Raw genomic sequence first — 21176 nt, 5'->3', positions numbered from 1 at the left:
ATCGTTAGGTAACAACGAAATGACTAATTTTATGTAACGACCGATTTGGTGTGATCGCGTCGTTACCTTAATATTTTCTTTTCATTTTGTCTTTATTTATTATGCAATAATCATATTTCATATTTTATCCTACATTTTCACAGTAGTCTACTCCATATCTTACTTTTTTTTTAGGTTTATCATTCAAATTATTGACGTGTGACACTATGTAACGACGAAGAACTATACAATCTATCCAAACAATATATTCATTAAAACAATACAATATAATACGATATATTATGAAACAATACGTAACAACCATCCAAACAAAATTTTAACCATATGCTTCAGTATTTATAAGTAGTTTGAAAACACAAATATGGTAAGAAGTCATTTAACCATATGCTTCAGTATTTATAAGTATTAATTTCTGCATAAGTTATAATAATATTTGACACCTAATAAAAAATAAAGTTATTCATGTAAAATTAACACGATGTTTTGCAATTTAATTATTACATAGAAAATGAAATAACTAATTTTTTTTGTGCTTCAATTTTATTTTTTAGATATACATATTGTTATACTACTAGCTTAAATTAATTTGCACATGTATATATTTTCCACTCTGTTACATTCTCTCTCTTCTCTCTCCTTTCTTTTTCTTCTTTTCGCATTCTATTTCCAGATCCAAACCTCTCCCAAGAACCCCACTGATTCCTTCTCAGATCCTTCAATTTTCATTTCTCTCCATTTCTCCAATCCAAATTCTTCCTTTTATGTCATATAAACATTTTTTTGCAGCTTTAATGGGAGCCTAAATAGTCTTTTTTTAAAATTTTTTTTATGCTTGTGGGGTTGATCAAGTTGGAGAGGAAACACTAGAAGAATCTGTTCAGCTGGATCTGATCGAGCTTTCTCGAAGTTTTAAAGCAGAACCAATCATGAATCCCTTTTCGTCCGGTACACGTCTTAGGTTAGTACCCTCTTCCCCAATTGAAACTCATATTTCTACTAATTATATATTGGATCAATATGGGTCATTAATATTTTGCTGAATTATCTGTTTTTCATTTTGGGTTTACTGAATTTTGTCAAAAGTTGCTGTTAAGTATTGGAATGAAACGGGTTTCAATGGAGGGAAACGGATATTGAGGATTCATATAGACAAATTCCAGCTAGTGTAGGATTTGAGTTTTAGTTGTTGTGTGAAAGGGTTGGATTGACAATAATGGGGGAAGACATTTTTGGGTTTGATGGTCTCTCACTTAGCTAAGGATATTTTTGGGTGCTGGTTCCTCATAAAAGATTGCTTGCTTTGCTTTTGTTATTGAATTAAGTTTGAAAGTACAAGTTAGTTTTTTCTATTTTGGAATTGAAGGGTGGATTGAAGATTCACTCAACTTACCTCAATAAGGGATTCAGGCATACAAGTAGTAGAAGTAGTTGTTGTTACTATTTTCTTAATTGAGATTAAGGCTCATCTCTGCTGCTACAATCACATGAGATTTGGTTTTAGCCAGGAGTTTGATTAACTATTTGTCTCTCAGTGAGAACCACTAGGTATAACTTAGAATAGCTTACTTGCTCTAGTTTGGATTGAGGTGTAGTTGTGGTTCGTGCGAGTATTTATTGAATTTGAGTACTCACTTGCATTACAGATAAGTCTGTTGGAAGATATTTCTGGTTTTGGTGGTGTCTCTCAGTTAAGGGCTATGTTGGGGAAATATCTTGGTTATGAAGGATTTAAAATTAAAGCTAGCTTTTTTGCGCTGATAAGAAAAAGCCAGTTTTGTTGTTACATGTAAAACTTGTTGATTTTATTCAACTTCTTGCAAAATACAATGGATTCTGTCTTTTTTTTGGATAATGGTAACTGTATATTCACACCAAAAAGCCCATCAGGTAAAAGCTGATGGGGTGGGATTTACAACCCTAGAGGGTATCATCAAGACCAAAGTCTAGATAGAAACTTTACAATTGTCCTCTGAAATCAACTAAGCTATCTATCTCCCCCACTATTTCTTGTTTACACCAAAAATACAAAAAACTTATACTCTTCATCTTGATCTTTTGGAGACTGCTAGCTTTTCCATCATGGCATCTTTCATTTCTTTCTTTCTATAGGGTCCACCAGACACATGCCGGAATGCTTCTCCACCAATCTTCTTGTGATCCTCTTCTCCCCACTCCTTCCCAACTTTGCAGCATATCAAATGAGGTCCTTGGCATTTCCCAACTTATCCCAAGTATACAGAAGAACATGTTCCACAGATTTATAGCTGTTTTGCAATGCATGAATAAATGACTGTTTATCTGTGCCTCTTGCTCACACATAAAACACCTTGAGCAAATCTGGATACCTCTTCTCTGTAGTACTTCGTGAGTTAAGCATGCTCTCCTGGTCACCAAGCAAATGAAGCATGAAACTTTATGGAGTATTTTAACCTTCCAAACCAGTTCCCATGGCTATTTTGTTGTCATTGTCTGTCTAAAATTCAAGCTCCAGTAACATGATTTCACCGTAAAGGACCCTTTGCTATGTAGCTTCCAGTTTGGCAAATCAGGACCTACAGCTGTCCCTGGGAAGTCATTTAGAATCTGAAGGAAATCTGCTACTCTGTTGATTTCCCAATCATTTAGTGCCCTCCTAAAAGTCAAGTTCCACCCTTGAGGACTCCATAATTGTGTCACCATATTCATCTGTTGCAGACTCAAGATGTATAAGTCTGGAAAAGTAGTCTTCAGATCCTCTTCCCCAATCCATAGTTCATTCCAGATGGATTCTGTTCTATCTTAGTGCTGTTTTGTCATATAAAAAGTTCATTATTACTCTCGTCAAAAAAAAAAAAAGGAACAAACAGTGAAGCCAAAAATAACTGATTTTTTCACTATATAAGCAAATTTTGTCTTAGATACAAACTTGATTTACAAAACGTGGATGGCATAACACAGCATACTAAAAACAATACTAGCAGTAGTTACTAAAAACTGACCTAATCTAATGTTTATCTTTGGATACAATAATTCCAACCCACCGCCATGACTATGGAATCCGGTTTGTTTTTTGTTCTATAAGTTTAGACAACTTCAATTGCTTACTACTCCTAGCTATCATTAACTTTGCTGCCTTAGCTCTGTATCTCTCTCTAATGCATTGGTTTGATGTCTGTATTCCCTCCTCCCTCTATCCTCCCAAGAAAAGCCGTTTCCTCTTCATGTAAACACCTCATATTTTGCTTCAATTTCCTCCATTTTCTCCCTCCTTTTCTAGTCTTCCTTAACACTAGTTGTTGCTCCAGCCGGTTCAGCCTCCACTTGTCTCCTTGTTGTGCTGTACCCAGTTTTGTCTTCCTTCTTCCAGCTCTTTTCAGTCCTGATTAAGGTATCCAGATGCTGAACCAGATATAAGTGTCTTGTCAAACCCAAATCAGGGTGAGCCAGCTCATGTATATGCAACAGCGGTTCAGATGGTGCAAGTATGGGACCAACAGAAGGGATAGATCGGAAGATGATGAAGTTAAATGTGATATCATATCCACCAGGGGAGAACGGACGAAGGTGGCGAAATAGTGGTGGAATTCATCTGTTCATTCATAGCCACCGGGTTTAAAAGACAGCTGGTGGCAGTTCAAGATTTGGCATGACACTGATGACTGGTAAAGGCAAGGGGGATCCAAAAGAAAGTGCATGTACTTTTCTGCAGAAGTCTCCAATATGTGCTTGTACTTCCTACAGATTCCTCCTTGTGCTGACCCAACACCAGAGATGGAAGAAACAGAAGGTTCGTCAACGTATTCTTGATTTTGCTGGGATTTCTGAAGATGCTTAAGCTGTTTCTCTTTGAAAACTTCCCACCACTTGCCTAATCGTTAGCAGTACGGCCAGAGACTTCAACAGCAATTTTCTTCCACTTGTTGCCGTACTCTGCTCAAAGGGAGTGACAAGATTTTATTCTTCTGGGATTAAAGATACCTTCATGATCCCAGGTTTTAAGTAGTTTTTCCAGCTTTCAGGGCAAGATTTTGGGTCCATGTCAAGAACTTCTTCCATGCGTTTAGAAATGAGATTCCTTTTTTTGGGTCCATATTGCTTCATTTATGGATGTAGTACTGCATATTCTTCGAGCTGCCTCCTTTGACGCTCCATCTCCAAACCCATAACCATGTCTGCTAGTGCTACAGTCTTTCACAACACCGAATGGCTATTTTTTGGGAGATAAATTGTCCAAAATTAAGTGTTTATTCATTACTTGCATAGCTATGGTTCATGTAGAAGAGTGGCACTTGTGACACCTTTATACCCTGGAAGCAACATGGTGCTTTGCAATTTATCTTTACCAGAACAGAAAACTTGTTTGTTTCTAGTACTTTATGTTGCATTAGATAAAACTTTGTCGATGGGCGAGGTGGTACTCCCCATTAAAACTTCTTAAGTTCATCAAAGAGAGAGCATTCACAAGATGGAAGGTGGGACTGCCTCGATTACTCTGTTTGTCTTCTTAGAGGAATTTGATATATTTTGTTTCTAATAATCCCATTTGAGAACATACAAGATGGTTTGGGCATGTGAAGAGGAGATGTGCAGATGCTCCAATGAGGAGTGCGAGAGGTTGGATATAGTGGGTACGAGGAGGTAGACTGAAAAAGTACTGGGAAGAGATTATTAAACCGGACATGGCCCAACTTCAGCTTACTAAGGACATGCCTTAGATAGGAGTGTGTGGAGGTTGCAGATTAGGGTAGAAGGTTAGTAGGTAGTGGAGTGTTCTCTTGCTTCCTGGAAGGGTTTAGGGGCTTAGTGATGTCTGCCATAGTATTAACTTTATTCTTGTAGTGTCTTGCTTTTGCTTTCTACCACCATCTGTTTTTTTTTTGGTGTTTCTGTTATTGCACTATTTTGTTGTTGTTACTGTTTCTGTATTAGTTGCTATATTTTCTTTAGTGTCATTTCCCCTTTTTCATACTTACTTTGATTTGCTGTACACAAGTTGATGGTCTTGCAGAAACAACCTCTCTACTTCCACGAGGTAGTGGTAAGGTCTGCGTACACTTTACCCTCCTCAGGCCCCACTTGTGGAATTTCATTGGATATATTGTTGTTGTTGTTTGTCAAGGACAATCCCATCTGAATTCCTGCTCCCTTTTAAAGTCAATATTCTCTCACAGAAAGAAATGTGGGTGGTTCCCTAGTTCCCCTGTCAGAAATTTCATTTAGGTTAACTGAAAACGAGATAATACAAGAGCTTATAATAGAAATTTATATGCACTTATTGGTCGAATGCAGGGACATGATTCGGGCTATCCGTGCTAGCAAAACTGCAGCAGAGGAGCGTGCTGTAGTAAGAAAAGAGTGTGCTGCTATCAGAGCTGCAATCAGTGATAATGATCATGACTACAGACATCGTAATCTTGCAAAACTAATGTTCATTCACATGCTGGGTTATCCTACACACTTTGGTCAAATGGAATGCTTGAAGCTGATTGCTTCTCCAGGATTTCCAGAGAAAAGAATAGGATATCTTGGCCTAATGTTGCTTCTTGACGAAAGACAAGAGGTTCTAATGTTGGTTACGAATTCTATAAAGCAGTATCCTTTTGTTGTGTTTCATTTTTTTCCTCTTTAAAAGAAGTCTCTTTATATGTACATTCAAACCAGATCATAAGGGATATATGGAAAAAAATAAAAAAAATAAAAGCAATATATGGAGAACGAATCACTGGAGAAGGTCCTTTTTTTTCCTCTTTTTTTTTACCTCAAAAGCACTTTGAGTTGATTAGGCTAGGCTATTGCTCTTTGATTTATAAAACTTTTAAAGGTAACAGCTGCTGTTGCTCTGTGAATTTTAAAGATCAAATTCACAGTTACACTCATATACCTTAACTTTTGAGTAGAGATCTTAACCACACCAATCAATATATTGTTGGACTTGCTCTTTGTGCATTAGGGAATATTGGTTCTGCAGAAATGGCTCGTGACCTTGCACCAGAAGTTGAACGGTTGCTAAAGTTTAGAGATCCTAATATCCGAAAGAAGGTAAGTCTCATAGCTCTTCCTAATGGCTAGAGTTTTTGAATGTTGTCTATATCATCAAATTTCTTTCCCATTACTTAAACTGGAATTCTTTTGGGATTTTTGGCCAACTGTAACTTGTTTCTACAAGAATGCATTTGAAGAACTATATTTAATTGAGGTCCATCTGTAGAGATGGAGGTTTATTAAAAAGGAAAAGAGAATATGTTGAGTAAGGAGTAGGTTAGTGTGGAAAATTTGGTCTTGGTGATTGGCTCAGTGTTGAACTTGGCGTCTTTGAGAAGTGAGATAGTATCTTTCCATATACGAGAAGGGATGTGTGTATGATTCTCTGATAAGTTGCTTGAGAGTTTCAGGATATAGTGTCAAAAAAAGCGGGCTAATTCAATGTTAGGACATTGTTCTCGGATGAGGGGTGGCTGGTTTAGTAGATTTTCAGATCAGGCTTCACAATTAAGTTCCTCGACCTTTGTGTCTTAGTTGGTGAAATTTGTAATATCCTATTGCAGAAATTACATATTAGGAATTGGGAGATGGTAGCAGCTGATTATCCTAGCCACGACTCATTATGTTTTGGCATGAATTACTGAATGGAAATTTGACTCCCTGATCAAGTATAACTCTGGAAAATGGAATACTCAAAGTCGTTTTTTGCTTGATGAAACCTTATGGAACACGTCCTTTTTAAACAGCTTCTATCAGCATTGGAATGAAAGACTATAATTTTTTTCCGAAATACTGATTTCTGCGTTAACACCTTAACTTAACGTTTGTACTTTTGGTGTAAGGAGAGTATACCATATTGTAGACAATATGGTTGACTTGGGTCGAGTCATACACAGCGTTTATCTTTTCTTACAGACTTTGTGTTTAACTTCTATCAATGAAATTATTTGACTTATCATTATCAAAAAAAATTATTTGACTTATACCCCCAAAAAAGAGTTGCTGTTAGCATTTCTTCTCCTTGTATCATTGTGCATCTATGTGTTTCTTTCCATGATCAGCTCATTTAAAGTTTTCATGTGAACTCTATACTTGGGGCCTCATTCTTGTCGTTGGCTCTGCTTTTTTTTTCCTCTGGGTCTCCTTTTGGATAAGATCACTTGTTGTTATTTACACAAAACAGCGAAATCTGTTCAAAATATTCTTTTCAAATTTTAACTTCAAATACTCTGTTTTCAACTTGAAACCAGTATTGCCCAAACACCTACTTAATGTCTTTTAGTTTTTCTCATGACATGAGTATTTTACTCGGTAGATATATGATGTTCCTTTTGTGCTAAACTTGCAAATGGTTCCTTAACATTATATTCACTCTACTTTGGTCTACTGTAGGCAGCACTTTGTTCTATAAGAATTATAAAGAAGGTCCCCGATCTTGCCGAAAATTTTATACACGCTGCAGCTTCCTTGTTAAGTGAGAAGCACCATGGAGTTCTCATTACTGGTGTCCAGCTTTGTATAGATCTATGTAAAATTAGTACAGAGGCTCTTGAACATTTCAGAAAGGTTAGTCAATCACTGATAGCTTTATCTGTTGATACTTCTAGAGGAATATCTTAATTATGTTTTTGTGTCGCTGTACTGTTGCTTTGATAGCCCCCTCCTTTTCCATTTTTGGACAAGTAAAAATAGGAAAGTGAATTGTATTCTCATTTTATTTTTGCAACTTTGTGATGTGATGCAGATCAAGAATTTTGTATATTTTTTAATATTGAGCAACTGGTTTACAACCCTTGTGGATTATGATTGCGTAAAACAGTTGGTCATTTACTCTGATTATGCTTTCCCCGTCTGGAGTATAGATATGATTTAGTTGATATTGGAGATATCCACTGAAAAGTATAGCTAGTTTCCTGAAACCCATCCTACAGTATAAGGTGTGTGCCTCATAACCCATGGGTCATGAGCTCTATTTTGAAAAGGAGGGTTGCATTGAATAGTACATGCATTGGTGAATTGATGTGTGATGTCATGACCAACGCTTTTTCTAGATAAGGAGAGAAATGAAGGGAAAAGAGAATGGAAGAAGAAGTTTTAGAAAATTTTCATTCATTTGGTCAGGAAATTGGAAAGCTAGTAGAAAGTAGGTTGGAGGGCCATATCTTTCATTGGGCCCAAAAGTATTTCAAAAGGAAAAAATGATGAGTTTTTTGTTTAAGAGTTTGGCCATGTTTCATTGTGAAATTTGGAAAAAGTAGTTTTTGTTTTCAAAGTAAAAAATGATATTTGATTGTGTTTGGCCATGAATACAATTTGGAGTTGTCTTTGACATTTTGTAAGTAATTTGGAGTGAAAAAAGTGAAAACACCTTTTGTTGTTTTTAAAATTTTTGAATTCAACTTCAAGTGAAATTCTGGAATTTTATGGCCAAACGCGATTTCTGGAGTTGAGGAAAAAGTGAAAAAATTTCATGGCCAAAAAGTGATAGATTTTGTGTTTTTTTCTAATTTCTCTTCATTTATCTTCTGTTTCCCTAATTTGCAACTTGAGTGAAGGCTCGGGAACTTATCTGACCTTGGTACTCCCTTCATTTCCTCCACCACATTCCTTCTTTTTTAACTTTTGTAAGTTGCTTAAGGAATTTTGGAGGGCCTGAGGAAGCATGACAGCTCAAACTGCTGCTTCCAAGAGAACTTTACTCTTCTTCCTAAGAGAAGTTTTGATTTTATGTGACCACTAAAACTAAAGTTGAATTTATACCTCCACTACTTCTAAAGAGTCCTTGTTATTAGGATGTCTCCCGCCCTTCTGATGTGCACCTAGTCATTTTTTGATGATTTACATGAGAAATGACTAAACCTGCAAAATCGGGCCTTGACCAACACTATGTTTCATCGTATTGGAAGAAAAGTTATGAGAAATGGGAAGTAAAAGAGGAGGCGTGAGAAACATTTATTTTGTTTCTTGGGAGGTTAAAGTTGGGATGATGGGGAGTTTATTCAAGCTTTCTGTGTCAGCTTTTCCCACCTTTTAAAGATTGGTTGGGAAGGACAAAACTCTCTTCCTATCATACCAAACAACTAGAAGTGAGTGACCAAATATGTAATCAAAGAGCATCCACATTGTACTTCTTCCAGCCTTCTTTTAACCAAAATAGTGTTAGTGTAACTACACATGCTGGAGCAGATATTTGAATTTTGATAACTTCAAGCATCAAAAACTTTATCTTCTATTTGATGTGGCAATAATTTTTTTTATGTGTGGTTCTAGAAATGCACGGATGGTTTAGTCAAACTTATGAGGGATCTCGCAAACAGTCCATATGCGCCTGAGTATGACGTTTCTGGCATTACAGATCCTTTCCTTCAAATAAGATTGCTTAGGCTCTTGCGTTCTTTGGGGAAAGATGATGCCGATGCCAGTGATACTATGAATGATATACTAGCTCAGGTTTGTTGCACCTCTTTGCATCTTAATGTATATCTATTCATATCACTGAGTTGTTTAGTTTTGAAGTTTTCCGAATGTCTCCTGATAGTCATCTTTTTCAATGTTTTGGTAGTGCATGTCAATCTTGCCCTTACAGAAATATTTGTGTGGCAGAGAGATTTTTGTTAGCATAGATGAAATTTTATTAACAGATTATTCTATGAATACCGAAGGGACAGTACAGTTAGTTTGTGTACTGTGTATTACAGGTTTGGATTGTCCTTTTTAGTGACATAAATCTAGACTCTTATGTTTTTCTTTTGCATTCCACCATACCAATGTCAAATGGCAGAGTTATTCTCCTCTAGGTTGGCCATAGCTTCTCCTCTTTTGGAACTTTGTTACAGCAAAGGCTTTAGGTGATTCTTGGCCCCAAAATATCGGAATAGATTTGGCGTTTGCTTCAACATTTTGGAGAACATGTTCTGAATTTTTCTGTTAATTTTTTTTTTTTTTTGCAAAAGCTGTTTCCCAACCAAACACTGGAAAGTACTTTTTTAGCTTTTGCAAGAACGGATGAACTTCTATTTTTGGTGTTTGGTTAAAAACAACTTTTGAAAAAAAAAATGTTTTTTTTTGGTTGAAACTTTACAAATTTTGAATCAATTGCTCACTTGCTTGTTGAGGAGTCGTAATGAAATTTTATCAAAAAGGCTCTTATTAAAAACATGCAACAAAAGGTGGAGGATTTGTGGCTTAGGTCGCAGGTTCAAGCCCCACACCATGCAAAGCGATGCTCGGTATTTAAGTGGATCCCAAGGCTTAGCTCTAGTGGAAAAAGGTGGAGGATTTGTGGCTTAGGTCGCAGGTTCAAGCCCCACACCATGCAAAGCGATGCCCGGTATTTAAGTGGATCCCAAGGCTTAGCTCTAGTGGAAAAAGGTGGAGGATTTGTGGCTTAGGTCGCAGGTTCAAGCCCCACACCATGCAAAGCGATGCCCGGTATTTAAGTGGATCCCAAGGCTTAGCTCTAGTGGAAAAAGGTGGAGGATTTGTGGCTTAGGTCGCAGGTTCAAGCCCCACACCATGCAAAGCGATGCCCGGTATTTAAGTGGATCCCAAGGCTTAGCTCTAGTGGAAAAAGGTGGAGGATTTGTGGCTTAGGTCGCAGGTTCAAGCCCCACACCATGCAAAGCGATGCCCGGTATTTAAGTGGATCCCAAGGCTTAGCTCTAGTGGAAAAAGGTGGAGGATTTGTGGCTTAGGTCGCAGGTTCAAGCCCCACACCATGCAAAGCGATGCTCGGTATTTAAGTGGATCCCAAGGCTTAGCTCTAGTGGAAAAAGGTGGAGGATTTGTGGCTTAGGTCGCAGGTTCAAGCCCCACACCATGCAAAGCGATGCCCGGTATTTAAGTGGATGCAACAAAATGAGAAATTCTCTTTGATAGGTATGCAACTAAGTGAGAATATTCACAAGGACATGATATGTGTCTGAATGGGTCTATAATCTTTCTTTCTCTAGTCATATCTCAACCTTTCAGAAGTTTATAATGTATGATGAAATATATATTTCTCTAACAAATCTGTAATCTTCTCTAGGTGGCAACAAAAACTGAATCAAACAAAAATGCAGGCAATGCAATTCTTTATGAATGTGTTGCAGCTATCATGAGTGTAGAAGATAATGGCGGCTTGAGGGTGCTTGCTATTAACATTTTGGGAAGATTTTTATCCAACCGTGATAACAATATCAGGTCATTCTCTTTTTGCATATTTTCCCTGCAATATGTTGGGGTTATCTTATGTGAGTGATTTTGTCTTTTGGGTCCTGGTGTGATGGCCAGTGTTGTCATGCACTCGAGAAATTATTTAACCAAAACAAAACTCAGTTGTCAGGAAAAGCTATCTGCATTCAAAATGTGGCACTTCTGTGTCCAACCCATATTGATCTTGTATTTATTTTGCAATTAAGTGGTGTATGTTTTGCCTCCACTTGTTGTGTGCCTTCAAACTACAGGGTATTCTTGTACTATAGTGTTCTGTGTTAATTGGTGGTCAGAAATTCTATCATTGTCTTAGAGCACCCTTGTTTGGTGTGATATACACGTGTCTTTTTTTTAATGAGAAAATGCGTATCTCCATTGAATTTAGCCTGTGACAGATCTTTGGCATGCCTCTGAGTCTGCACCACATACTGACTACAGTCACCTGCTTATTTCTTAGTTTTTACCCTTTTCCTTTCGAGGCTACAGAATAGGAGGTTTTTTTTCTTCCACTTCTCTATATGATATTTGCACGGTTAGATATATTGGATGATTTTCATTGCTGTTTGTCTTGTTAGCATGGGTTCTTTTCTAATCCTAGTTGGGTCCAATTATTTCAGATATGTTGCACTGAACATGTTGATGAAAGCTTTAGCTGTAGATAGTCAAGCAGTGCAGAGGCATCGGACAACAATTTTGGAATGTGTGAAGGTATTTGACCTTTACATTCTTTTCTTCCTCATAATCTTTCCACTTCTTCATCCTTATCCTTCTTTCCCTTTAATCTCCAGTCCAGCATATCTACAGTCGAATCTTAAAACATACCCTGACTAGCTAGAACATGTATCCCATGTGCTTCACAGATCGATAATGTCATTTCTACATGTGAGATTATGCAACTTTTTTTGTTAAACTAGCGTATTTGGACATACTATTCCCTGGTGTTCCATTTATCAACATGCAGCAACCTGTGGCTTTTTTAATTTTCAGGATTCTGATCCATCAATTCGTAAAAGAGCCGTTGAACTTGTGTATCTCTTAGTAAACGAAAGCAATGTGAAGCCTATGACGAAGGAATTAATAGAATATCTAGAAGCAAGTGATCCGGAGTTTAGGGGAGATCTCACTGCAAAAATCTGTTCCATTGTGGAAAAGTAAGTAATACTGAAAATGTTTATGAGAACTATGATTTTGATTCTTTGAATTTGCAAAATGCTTCTGCTTTTTAATATTACTGAGGATATGTGTTTTCTGTTCATTCATCTGTTCTTTTCATATTTTTGTTACTCTTGATTTCTCTGGTTGTGTCCCCAGGAGAAGCGGGGTTCATATGTTTGTAATATGATTCAATAACTTTCCCAAACAACTGCATTGTTTATTCTCTTTCAAGACATCTTCAAATGCATCTCCTACTTACAACTGCTTATGTGGTGCTCTAGGTTCTCACCTGAGAAAATTTGGTACATTGATCAGATGCTCAAGGTTCTCTCTGAGGTATGTACAAACTGATATATTTCTTTGTATTATGTGGACAGCCTCTTGCAGAAATGTAGGGTAAGCCTGCGTACAATAGACCCTTGTGGTCCGGCTCTTCCCGGAACCCCGCTCATAGTGGGAGCTTAGTGCATTCGGGCTGACCTTCTTTTTATGATCTTTCTGTTTGAGTTTTAGACTGTTTGTAGGCCATATGGTCTTTCTGTTAATTAATGAACATAAGTTATCTTTTAGGGGTTGTAAGTCACCAACTTACGTGAGGGGACTAATCTTTTTCTTGGTTTAAGCACTAGGAAAAACCTTTTACATGGGTGGCAGCGAGCTAGACTCAAACTTAGACCCATGCTTACTCTGTTACTCGAATACCACGTTGAATAGTGTGGACCGCCTCATCTAAAAGCTCAAGTTGTTATAGGTGTGTTTTTCCTTTTGTTCTTTCTTAAAAAGTACTGATCTGTCTACTGTTGCAATAGGCTGGAAATGATGTGAAGGATGAGGCGTGGCATTCTCTGATTGTGGTGATTACAAATGCTTCCGACCTCCATGGTTATGCAGTACGTTCTCTATACAGAGCAGTGCAAGCAGCAGGGGAACAGGTACTTCAAGAATTGCCTAGAACTCCTAGTTCCTTTCCCCCTTTTGTGTCTGATTGTTTGTACAATTTGGTAATTTTTTCTTGTTAGGAAACTCTGGTTCGAGTTGCAATTTGGTGCATTGGAGAATACGGTGACATGTTAGTAAACAATGCTGGAAGGCTTGATATTGAAGAACCCTTGACCGTGAGTTCATGCTTTTGAACAGTTACTCTTCTACTAATTTTGATCTTTCTTTGCATCACAGTTTTTCCCTAAATGATTCTGCATCATATTACTTGGTCCTCTTATTTATTTTCCAGCATACTCTAGATGAAGTGTCTCACTACTTTTTCTATCACTAGAGCACAATTCTCCATGTACCATTGACAAGGACCATGTAGGGTAGTGGCAGAGTTTCCTAATTGGATTGGATTGATTATGGTAATTGGTGTAAAAGAAAATTCCATGTATTATACAAGTTTCTGCGTGTAGACTTCTAGTTCAATTGGTTAAGGTGGTACAGCATGAGATGTGTGCTAGACGAATTTGATTCATCATTGGTGAACCAAGTCTGGTATTTCTACCAAGCACTGAAGTTGGAAACAATAAATTTCTCAGTTATGAAATTAAACAATAAAGTAATATACAAAGCTTCCATCTCCTACAGATCCCTCACTCAAAAAAAGAAAAATGGACAAGCCCTCAACCAAACATTGTTTAAGTTGTTTCTTCGGGATTTTACAAATTCCACAAAGTTCAGCATTTTTAATTCTTTTATGAACTATAGCACATAAATTCTAATAATAATTCAATGTAATGTGTTTCTACTAATGCAATCATAAACCTTAGAAAACTTCACACCAGAGGCAGATCTATATAGTGGGTTGGGAGTGGCATGTCAACCAGATGCTCTGGTATATTTTTAATACACATGCTGGTAATTTATACATAAATAAAAAGTGGCACCGAAGTAAAAAATTGATGGTGGGTGCCATGGCTAAGGTGTCAAGTGTGAAGCAATTGATCCTAGGATCGAGACTCAAAGCCTTTTTTTTTCATTTGTTATCTTTGTGGCTCTGTCCCTAGTGTTATCCCCCCACCCCTCGCGTCCCGTCCCCATTCCTTTTGGCTTTTTTTTCTCCATTTCTTTGTCTTTCAGAACTCTATTTTATTATTTTATTTAAATCATGTATTTTCTTCATTTTCTTTTTCTGGATCTTGAAATTCTTATTTAAATATGACTTTAATAATAATATCTGTTTATCCATCTTATGTTACTCTTTTCTTAATTTCCAAAATTATTTAGAGCGATGATATCAAGAGATACAATATTAGTCTAGATCTTCTATTTTTTAATTAAAGACCCAAAAGGGTCAGATTTTATTAGAAAAAATATGTACATCAATATTAGTCTAGATCTTTTTCTTATTTTTTCAGTTTCTTTTCTCTTTCACAAACCCTATTTTATGATTTTATTTAAATTATGTATTTTCTGCATTTTCTTTTTCTGGATCTTGAAATTATTATTTAAATATAATTTTAAATCATTTTTTCTATTTACCCATCTAATGTTACTCTTTTCTTAATTTCCAAAATTATTTAGAGTGGTGATATCAAGTGACATAATATTAATCTAGCTATATGTAGATCGAAGGGATGTATTTGCTTGTTGAAAATTTTATTTATCGTTTGATCACATAATTCAACAGAATCTGAATTGAGAAAAATAGTCGAATTGGACAAAACTTATTCGCTTTGGTGATCACATTCTTATTTATACACCAAAAGGTTTAAACCAAACTAAATTAATTCAAATTGGATCAAATTGAACCGAATTAATTCAAAATGGATTGAGCCGGCTGAATGTAGACCTTTATTCACTCTTATTAACTAGTGGTAAGTTTGCATTAAAGATAGTGCCCCACTAAGAACACACCTTTTCCCGAGGGTCAGGACCTACAAATAGTCACTTATCAAAATTATCATCTTGGAATAAAACACCGATGGAGTCCCTTGAATTTTTCCGATAGCCTCTATCATTAATTAAATTAAAAAGAAGAAAGTATTAGAAAAAAATGATAATTTCATTAACCGATGACTTTCGTCGGTTCTGTTGGTTTCATTAAGAAATTTTTAAAATCAATTTCATCTGAGTTTTCGATATTGTCCTTTAGCTTTACTAAATGAAATAGTAGACAGACGGCGTCCGTAAATTTTGTCTGTCGGAAGAACTCAGTTTTTTAGTAATGGTGGTACCCGTAATCATCAAATCCTGGATCCGCCTCTGCTCCACATGTTGTGCATGTTGACATGAAGTTAAGAATGATGTACTATGAGGAGCATTTTTGTTGTCTGCAGATTCAAATGCACTCAACGAAGTACAGATGTGATTTCGAAAATGAAATGATAGATGCTGATAAACAAGTCGACAGTCGTAATAGTTTATAGTTTGACTTGAACCTTGAACTATAAACTACAATAGCTGCCTCTTTCTCATGTTAGTTGGGGTCAGCAGTTGGGGTCAGCATTCTGAGTCCTCACTATCCAATTTGCTCCTTTTCTGTGTCTCATTTTTAAAAAAACGTGAAAGTTATTTGAGATCGACGCATGCACGTCATCATTTTAAATTATTTCTGGATTGGAATTGTCTATTTCTAGGTTCTCTGATATAGTTCTTTGGAACAGGTGACAGAATCTGATGCTGTGGATGTTGTGGAGACTTCCTTTAAGAGCCATTCATTTGATCTCACTACTCGGGCGATGTGTTTGATTGCTTTGCTAAAGCTGTCAAGTCGCTTTCCATCTTGTTCACAGTATGTGCTCTTTTTCATTCTGTTTGGGAGGTGCTTGGTTTTTCTCCCATGCGCTTACAGTTACTTAAACACAGCTAACAAACTACTGCCAAATTAACCACACATTGTTTAATTTGATAACTATTTTGCACATTGTCTCTAAGTTTTTTCTGTCTTGTTGCATTTTATGGAAATTTCTTTCCATTATGGGACATGCCACCAAGTTGGGCATACCTCTATAAATAAATAAAATCTATGCACAGCCCACTATTTGTCCTCCCACTGTCTCATGTGTCCCACTCATGGTATTTTTCATTTTTACTTGCTTAAATCTATTTTTTAAGATGACACACTAATGGCCGCTCAAGAGTAAACAACTGCTAAACGAGTTCTTCAGGATAATGAGAAATGTGTGAATATCCGATTTGGTGTAGGCGGATAAATGACATCATTGTCCAGTACAAAGGGAGTTTTGTGCTTGAACTGCAACAGAGAGCTATTGAATTTAACTCAATAATTGGGAGGCATCAGAATATCAGGTTTGTTTGATTTCATATTGAAGGTTGTTCGATGCCTACTTTTTATGTAGCTCAGTCATAGGAGTTGTTGATTATGTATGTATGTTTTCAGGCCTTCACTTGTAGAAAGAATGCCAGTTCTTGATGAAGCAACCCACAGCGGAAGGAAGGCTGGTTCTGTACCAGCAGCTGTGTCAACATCTCAAGGAGTATCAGTCAATCTTCCAAATGGAGTTGCCAAGCCCAGTGCTGCCCCTCTTGTTGACTTACTTGATCTTAGTTCAGATGATGTTCCTGCACCTAGCTCTTCTGGTGGAGACTTTCTTCAGGATCTTCTTGGTGTTGATCTGGTGCCAGTGTCTTCACAATCAGGTTAGTGCTGCTATGTTCCATTGCATGAGTTCTTCCTTATGTTTGCGTTTATTGTTCTGATTTTGTTCATATTCAGATCTTCTCCTGTACCTTATTTAAATGTTAAATGTGCATCCTTTGACCATTTGTGGGGAACTAGAAGAGTGTTTTTGTCCTTGTGAGCTAGATAATGAATATGGTCCATACAAGTGATTGTCATGTAATATCATTAGGACAAAGATATCAACATTCAATGCAACAAAACGATAACAAGCCCTTTGCATTACCGTTATTAAAAACTTAGTTCTATTTATTTTATTTTAACGAGACTGTTTATCAAGTCCAATTGTGTGTGAAAAAGTTTTGTTAGTAAATTGTCGATCTAAAGCACAGTAATTAAAATCCCTGAATTTTACTGTTCTTTTGTGTGAGAAAGTTTTGCTAGTAAATTGTGGAATATAGGAGCACAATAAGTTAAATTCCTTAATTGTACATTCCAAGATGTGGAAGGATTTGTGTTTCAGAACTGTCCTGTCTCTAAAACGCTGCTTCCTGCATGATATCTATGATTAAAGTTAGGGGAATATTGAAGTTCTATTTGAACTTTAAGATCTTTAATTCTACTGTAAAACTAGATTGAGTTAGGCAACCCCACCAACTTGTTTTACAAAAACCGTCACCAGTAAAAAAGAAAATAATGGGGGAGAGGGGAAAGGTGAAACACGAGTTTGCAGTTATTCTCATTTTGTTCCTTGAATTTCAGGTACAAATCAGGCCCAAATGAGTGGCACCAATGTTTTACTGGATCTTCTGTCAATTGGAACACCACCTGCTAATAGCAGCCCATCTACAATTCAGGTGTCACCCTCCAATGCCGACACTAAAAGTCCGGTGGATCTATTAGATAGATTGTCCTCACCTTCTGCTCCTTCAGTTCAAGTCTCTACTACAGCTGGAAGTTCTCCTATGTTGGATTTATTGAATGGGTTCCCTTCCAGCTCACCAATTGCTGGTGCAGTCTCTTTCTGTGCTTTAACCTTGGTTACAGTGTAATGCTTCTTCAAAGTTGACACATATTTCTTTGTTCAGTTACAGAAGGAAATGGTCCTGCATATCCATCAATAGTTGCATTTGAGAGCAGCTCGTTAAAATTAACATTCAACTTCTCAAAGAAGCCTGAAAACCCACAGACAACACTTATTGAAGCTAGTTTTACAAACAAGTCGGGGGAAGTTCTCACAAACTTTATTTTCCAAGCTGCAGTTCCAAAGGTAATTGGACTTATTTGTTTTTTACTTTTCACTTGGGAAGAAGAGTTGGCATAGAATGCTTGGTTTTATGATATGAACTGACCAATTGCCCTTCCTGAGCTTACGCCGTCTGTGATTATTCTAAATCAATTTTTTTGGTAAAAATCATTTTTGATCTGTCAGTTTTCTTTCATCTTACAATAGAAACTAGTACTTGCAATCCAAGCGGAAAAATCATGAAATTATCTAAACCCAGGTGAGGGCAGAGCGATCTTTCCAAAGTGATATCTTCATGGGTGAGACTTCTGAGGCTGGAGGTTTTAGTGATAGGTTAGGTGCTTTTCTAGGAAATTACAATCACTTCTTTGGGGTTCGTTAAGAGATTTTTTTCATTTTTGCTTACCTATTCTTTCAACGACTGCAACTGTCATTTGTAATTTGTTTCTGGGATCTAACCAATCTAATTTTAAGTCATGTACCATGTTCATGAGCTCTCAACTATGCTTATTTCGTCATTTTTGGTGCAGTTTCTTCAATTGCACTTGGATCCAGCAAGTGGTAACATGTTACCTGCAAATAGTAGTGGATCAATCATGCAAAAGTTGAAACTCACAAACAGCCAACATGGCAAGGTATGTGAATTATCCATTTGATGACTGAGCACATTCTAGCACTTTGCATGACCACTCTTTTGTGAACCTGACTATAAAAATAAGCACTTTTTCATATCCTATTTTATTATTGCAATATGTGTGTGCATACCGTCATCCACAAATTTTAAAGCATTGTAATACTTTTTGAGTAACTATTTATAGCCCGTGAACATCGTCACCTCTGCAGTTTTGGTTTATAGTGACAGCTATCTAATATTTTCCGTCATTCCCCAGAAATCCCTTGTCATGCGCATACGGATAGCTTATAAGGTGAATAGTAAGGATGTATTGGAGGAAGGCCAAGTCAACAATTTTCCCCGTGATTTGTGAAGTTGAATGACCCTAAAAGAGTTTGATTTGCGAGAGCTTTAATCTGTTATTCACTGCGAGGAAGTTTCAGCTCGTTGTTTGTACTTTCTAATGCAATCAATTTGTTAAATTGTTCTGAGAGATGTAGCATGTGCTAGTTGGTTTTCAAGTGGCTTTACTTGGGGAATTGCTTGGATGCCTCAACTTGCTTGCCTCTTTCTACCTTCAAAAGAGATAGCCGCCAGTGTACATTATGATCTGATACTACCTAAGTATGCCATTGTGGAAGTAAACTTTTGGCTTTTGAGGCACATACGGGAGACCTTGCTGGACCCCTCGTTAAAAGTTTTGATATATGTAAGTCTCATTTGTTCTAGATTTTGGAGTAATCAAATTCAAGAAATGTAATATAGGTTGAGTTGGGACCCTGGTTATATTTTAGACATTTCTTTTCTCAAGTTATATAAAATGTGCTGTTTTTAGTTTTATCCACCATCAAAGACCTATTGTTCCACATGTACTTGGGATACATTTTCATTTTTGTGTGAGCCTTCTCACTTTTTTGTACCTTTATGCTCTTCTTTTTCTTTACATTCTTGGTTTCAAATAAGTCCTACTTATTATAAAGTGGGACCTAAAGAGTGAGGCTTATCCTACATGGCAAGACTATGTTGCTCGGATCTTCCAAAAATATTGTAGCATCAGTGTCGGAATATCCTAATATTATGCATTACAGAAGATCTGACATAGATACAGTTGCATTATTCAAGCAACTACTGTGTCAAATGGGAGTAATAAAGCATGCCAATTATTGTTTCCTCACAATAACTTACCAATCAGTCTTCTACTCCTGTTTAACAGTAAAAGTAGTACAAAATTGGTGGCAGACATACATCACAAATCCTTGGTGTTGAACCGAGTTTTGCATTTAATCGAAGTACGAAGTTTGATGACATGAGTATGAGTTGAGCTTAAATAGAGAAGTAAGAATTCATACTAGGTTAACAGAAAGTATTTAGGATATACAATTAGAATATGTATTCTCTTGGTCACTGAACTGCACTCATAAGAAAATTATTGTGTTATTTTATGCTGTAGTAATAATTTTCTTCATTACTTGGAACTGTTTAATGTATTACAGTTTTTTTTTTTCACATTGAGTTTCTTTCTTTAATTAAATATCCTATGTGACAACCAGAATGAACTGTTCATAAACTGGCTGCCCATTCATTTGCACTTCATGATCTGTTATACCTTCAAAACATTGTTAACTTGTCAATGACATATATTAGTCTGATTATTTATTAACTATTCATTTAAATCCAGTAGAGTAGGTAGCTTAGTCAACAAAATAATTAAGATGTATTTTTTTTACATTAGTTCTACACCCTACATAGTGATTTGTAATTGAGTGCAACAACAACAACATGAGCATTGAGCAAGGGGTAAAATGTCAATGTCCCCACAACTAGGAAACCATCTATTTCATCACTAAAGTCTCCCACACCACTTTTCATTGATCCCACCTAGGGGTGTACAAGATCGGGTTGGTTCGGATTTTTCAAATATCAAACCAAACCATTTGTGTCGGATTTTTGAATTTATAAACCAACCCAAACCAATAAAACTCGGGTTTTTCAACTTCGGGTTTTTTCGAATTTTTTCGGGTTTTTCCGGTAAAGTATTCATACAAACATATAATTTACTTGTATTTCAAATATTTCTTTAGTCCTACCAAAATACAACTATCTAAGGTGTTTCTTAAGAAAATAACACAAAATATGATATGATTAATGACACTAAAATATCCAACAACAAAATTATAATGAAATCGCGTAAAACAAATATTGCAAATTAATAAGTAATAATAACAATGATCATAATTTAAAAGTACTAAATCATGCTAAAATACATTTAATAAGTATTAGTTACATGACTAAATATTAAAGGAAATTAAAATTAGATCATGTATTTGAATAAACCAATGTAAAACCATGGAACAAATATTCAATATTATTGTCATTCTTAGTGTTGAATTGATTTTCTTTTTGCATTAGTATTAATTTGATTTTGATTTAAG

The 21176-nt window shown here is 36.3% G+C and overlaps 1 protein-coding gene across 2 annotated transcripts; it reads left to right on the top strand.

Annotated features, from left to right (window-relative positions):
• The first annotated feature begins 588 nt into the window (after nt 1-588).
• Nucleotides 589-19588, top strand: LOC102585295 (AP-1 complex subunit gamma-2-like). Of its 2 annotated transcripts, none has more exons than XM_015312595.1 (18): nt 589-958; nt 5269-5571; nt 5877-6018; nt 7354-7527; nt 9232-9411; nt 10991-11145; nt 11775-11865; nt 12145-12308; nt 12594-12648; nt 13122-13244; nt 13332-13427; nt 15909-16036; nt 16450-16554; nt 16646-16905; nt 17648-17896; nt 17980-18155; nt 18662-18766; nt 19022-19588. In XM_015312595.1, exons 1-18 carry the CDS (start codon nt 927-929, stop codon nt 19115-19117), a joined length of 2634 nt encoding a protein of 877 aa, XP_015168081.1. In that variant the 5' UTR covers nt 589-926; the 3' UTR covers nt 19118-19588. The 2 variants fall into 2 exon arrangements, with proteins under 2 accessions (XP_015168081.1, XP_006355968.1); XM_006355906.2 differs by having other exon boundaries at nt 17974-18155.
• Nucleotides 19589-21176: the final 1588 nt, after the last annotated feature.

This window comes from Solanum tuberosum, unplaced genomic scaffold (assembly GCF_000226075.1).
Source record: "Solanum tuberosum cultivar DM 1-3 516 R44 unplaced genomic scaffold, SolTub_3.0 scf00210, whole genome shotgun sequence".
In the NCBI taxonomy this organism is placed as follows: domain Eukaryota; kingdom Viridiplantae; phylum Streptophyta; class Magnoliopsida; order Solanales; family Solanaceae; genus Solanum; species Solanum tuberosum.
The sequence above is the reverse complement of the archived record's forward strand: the minus strand, read 5'-3'. Positions and strand labels throughout refer to the sequence as shown.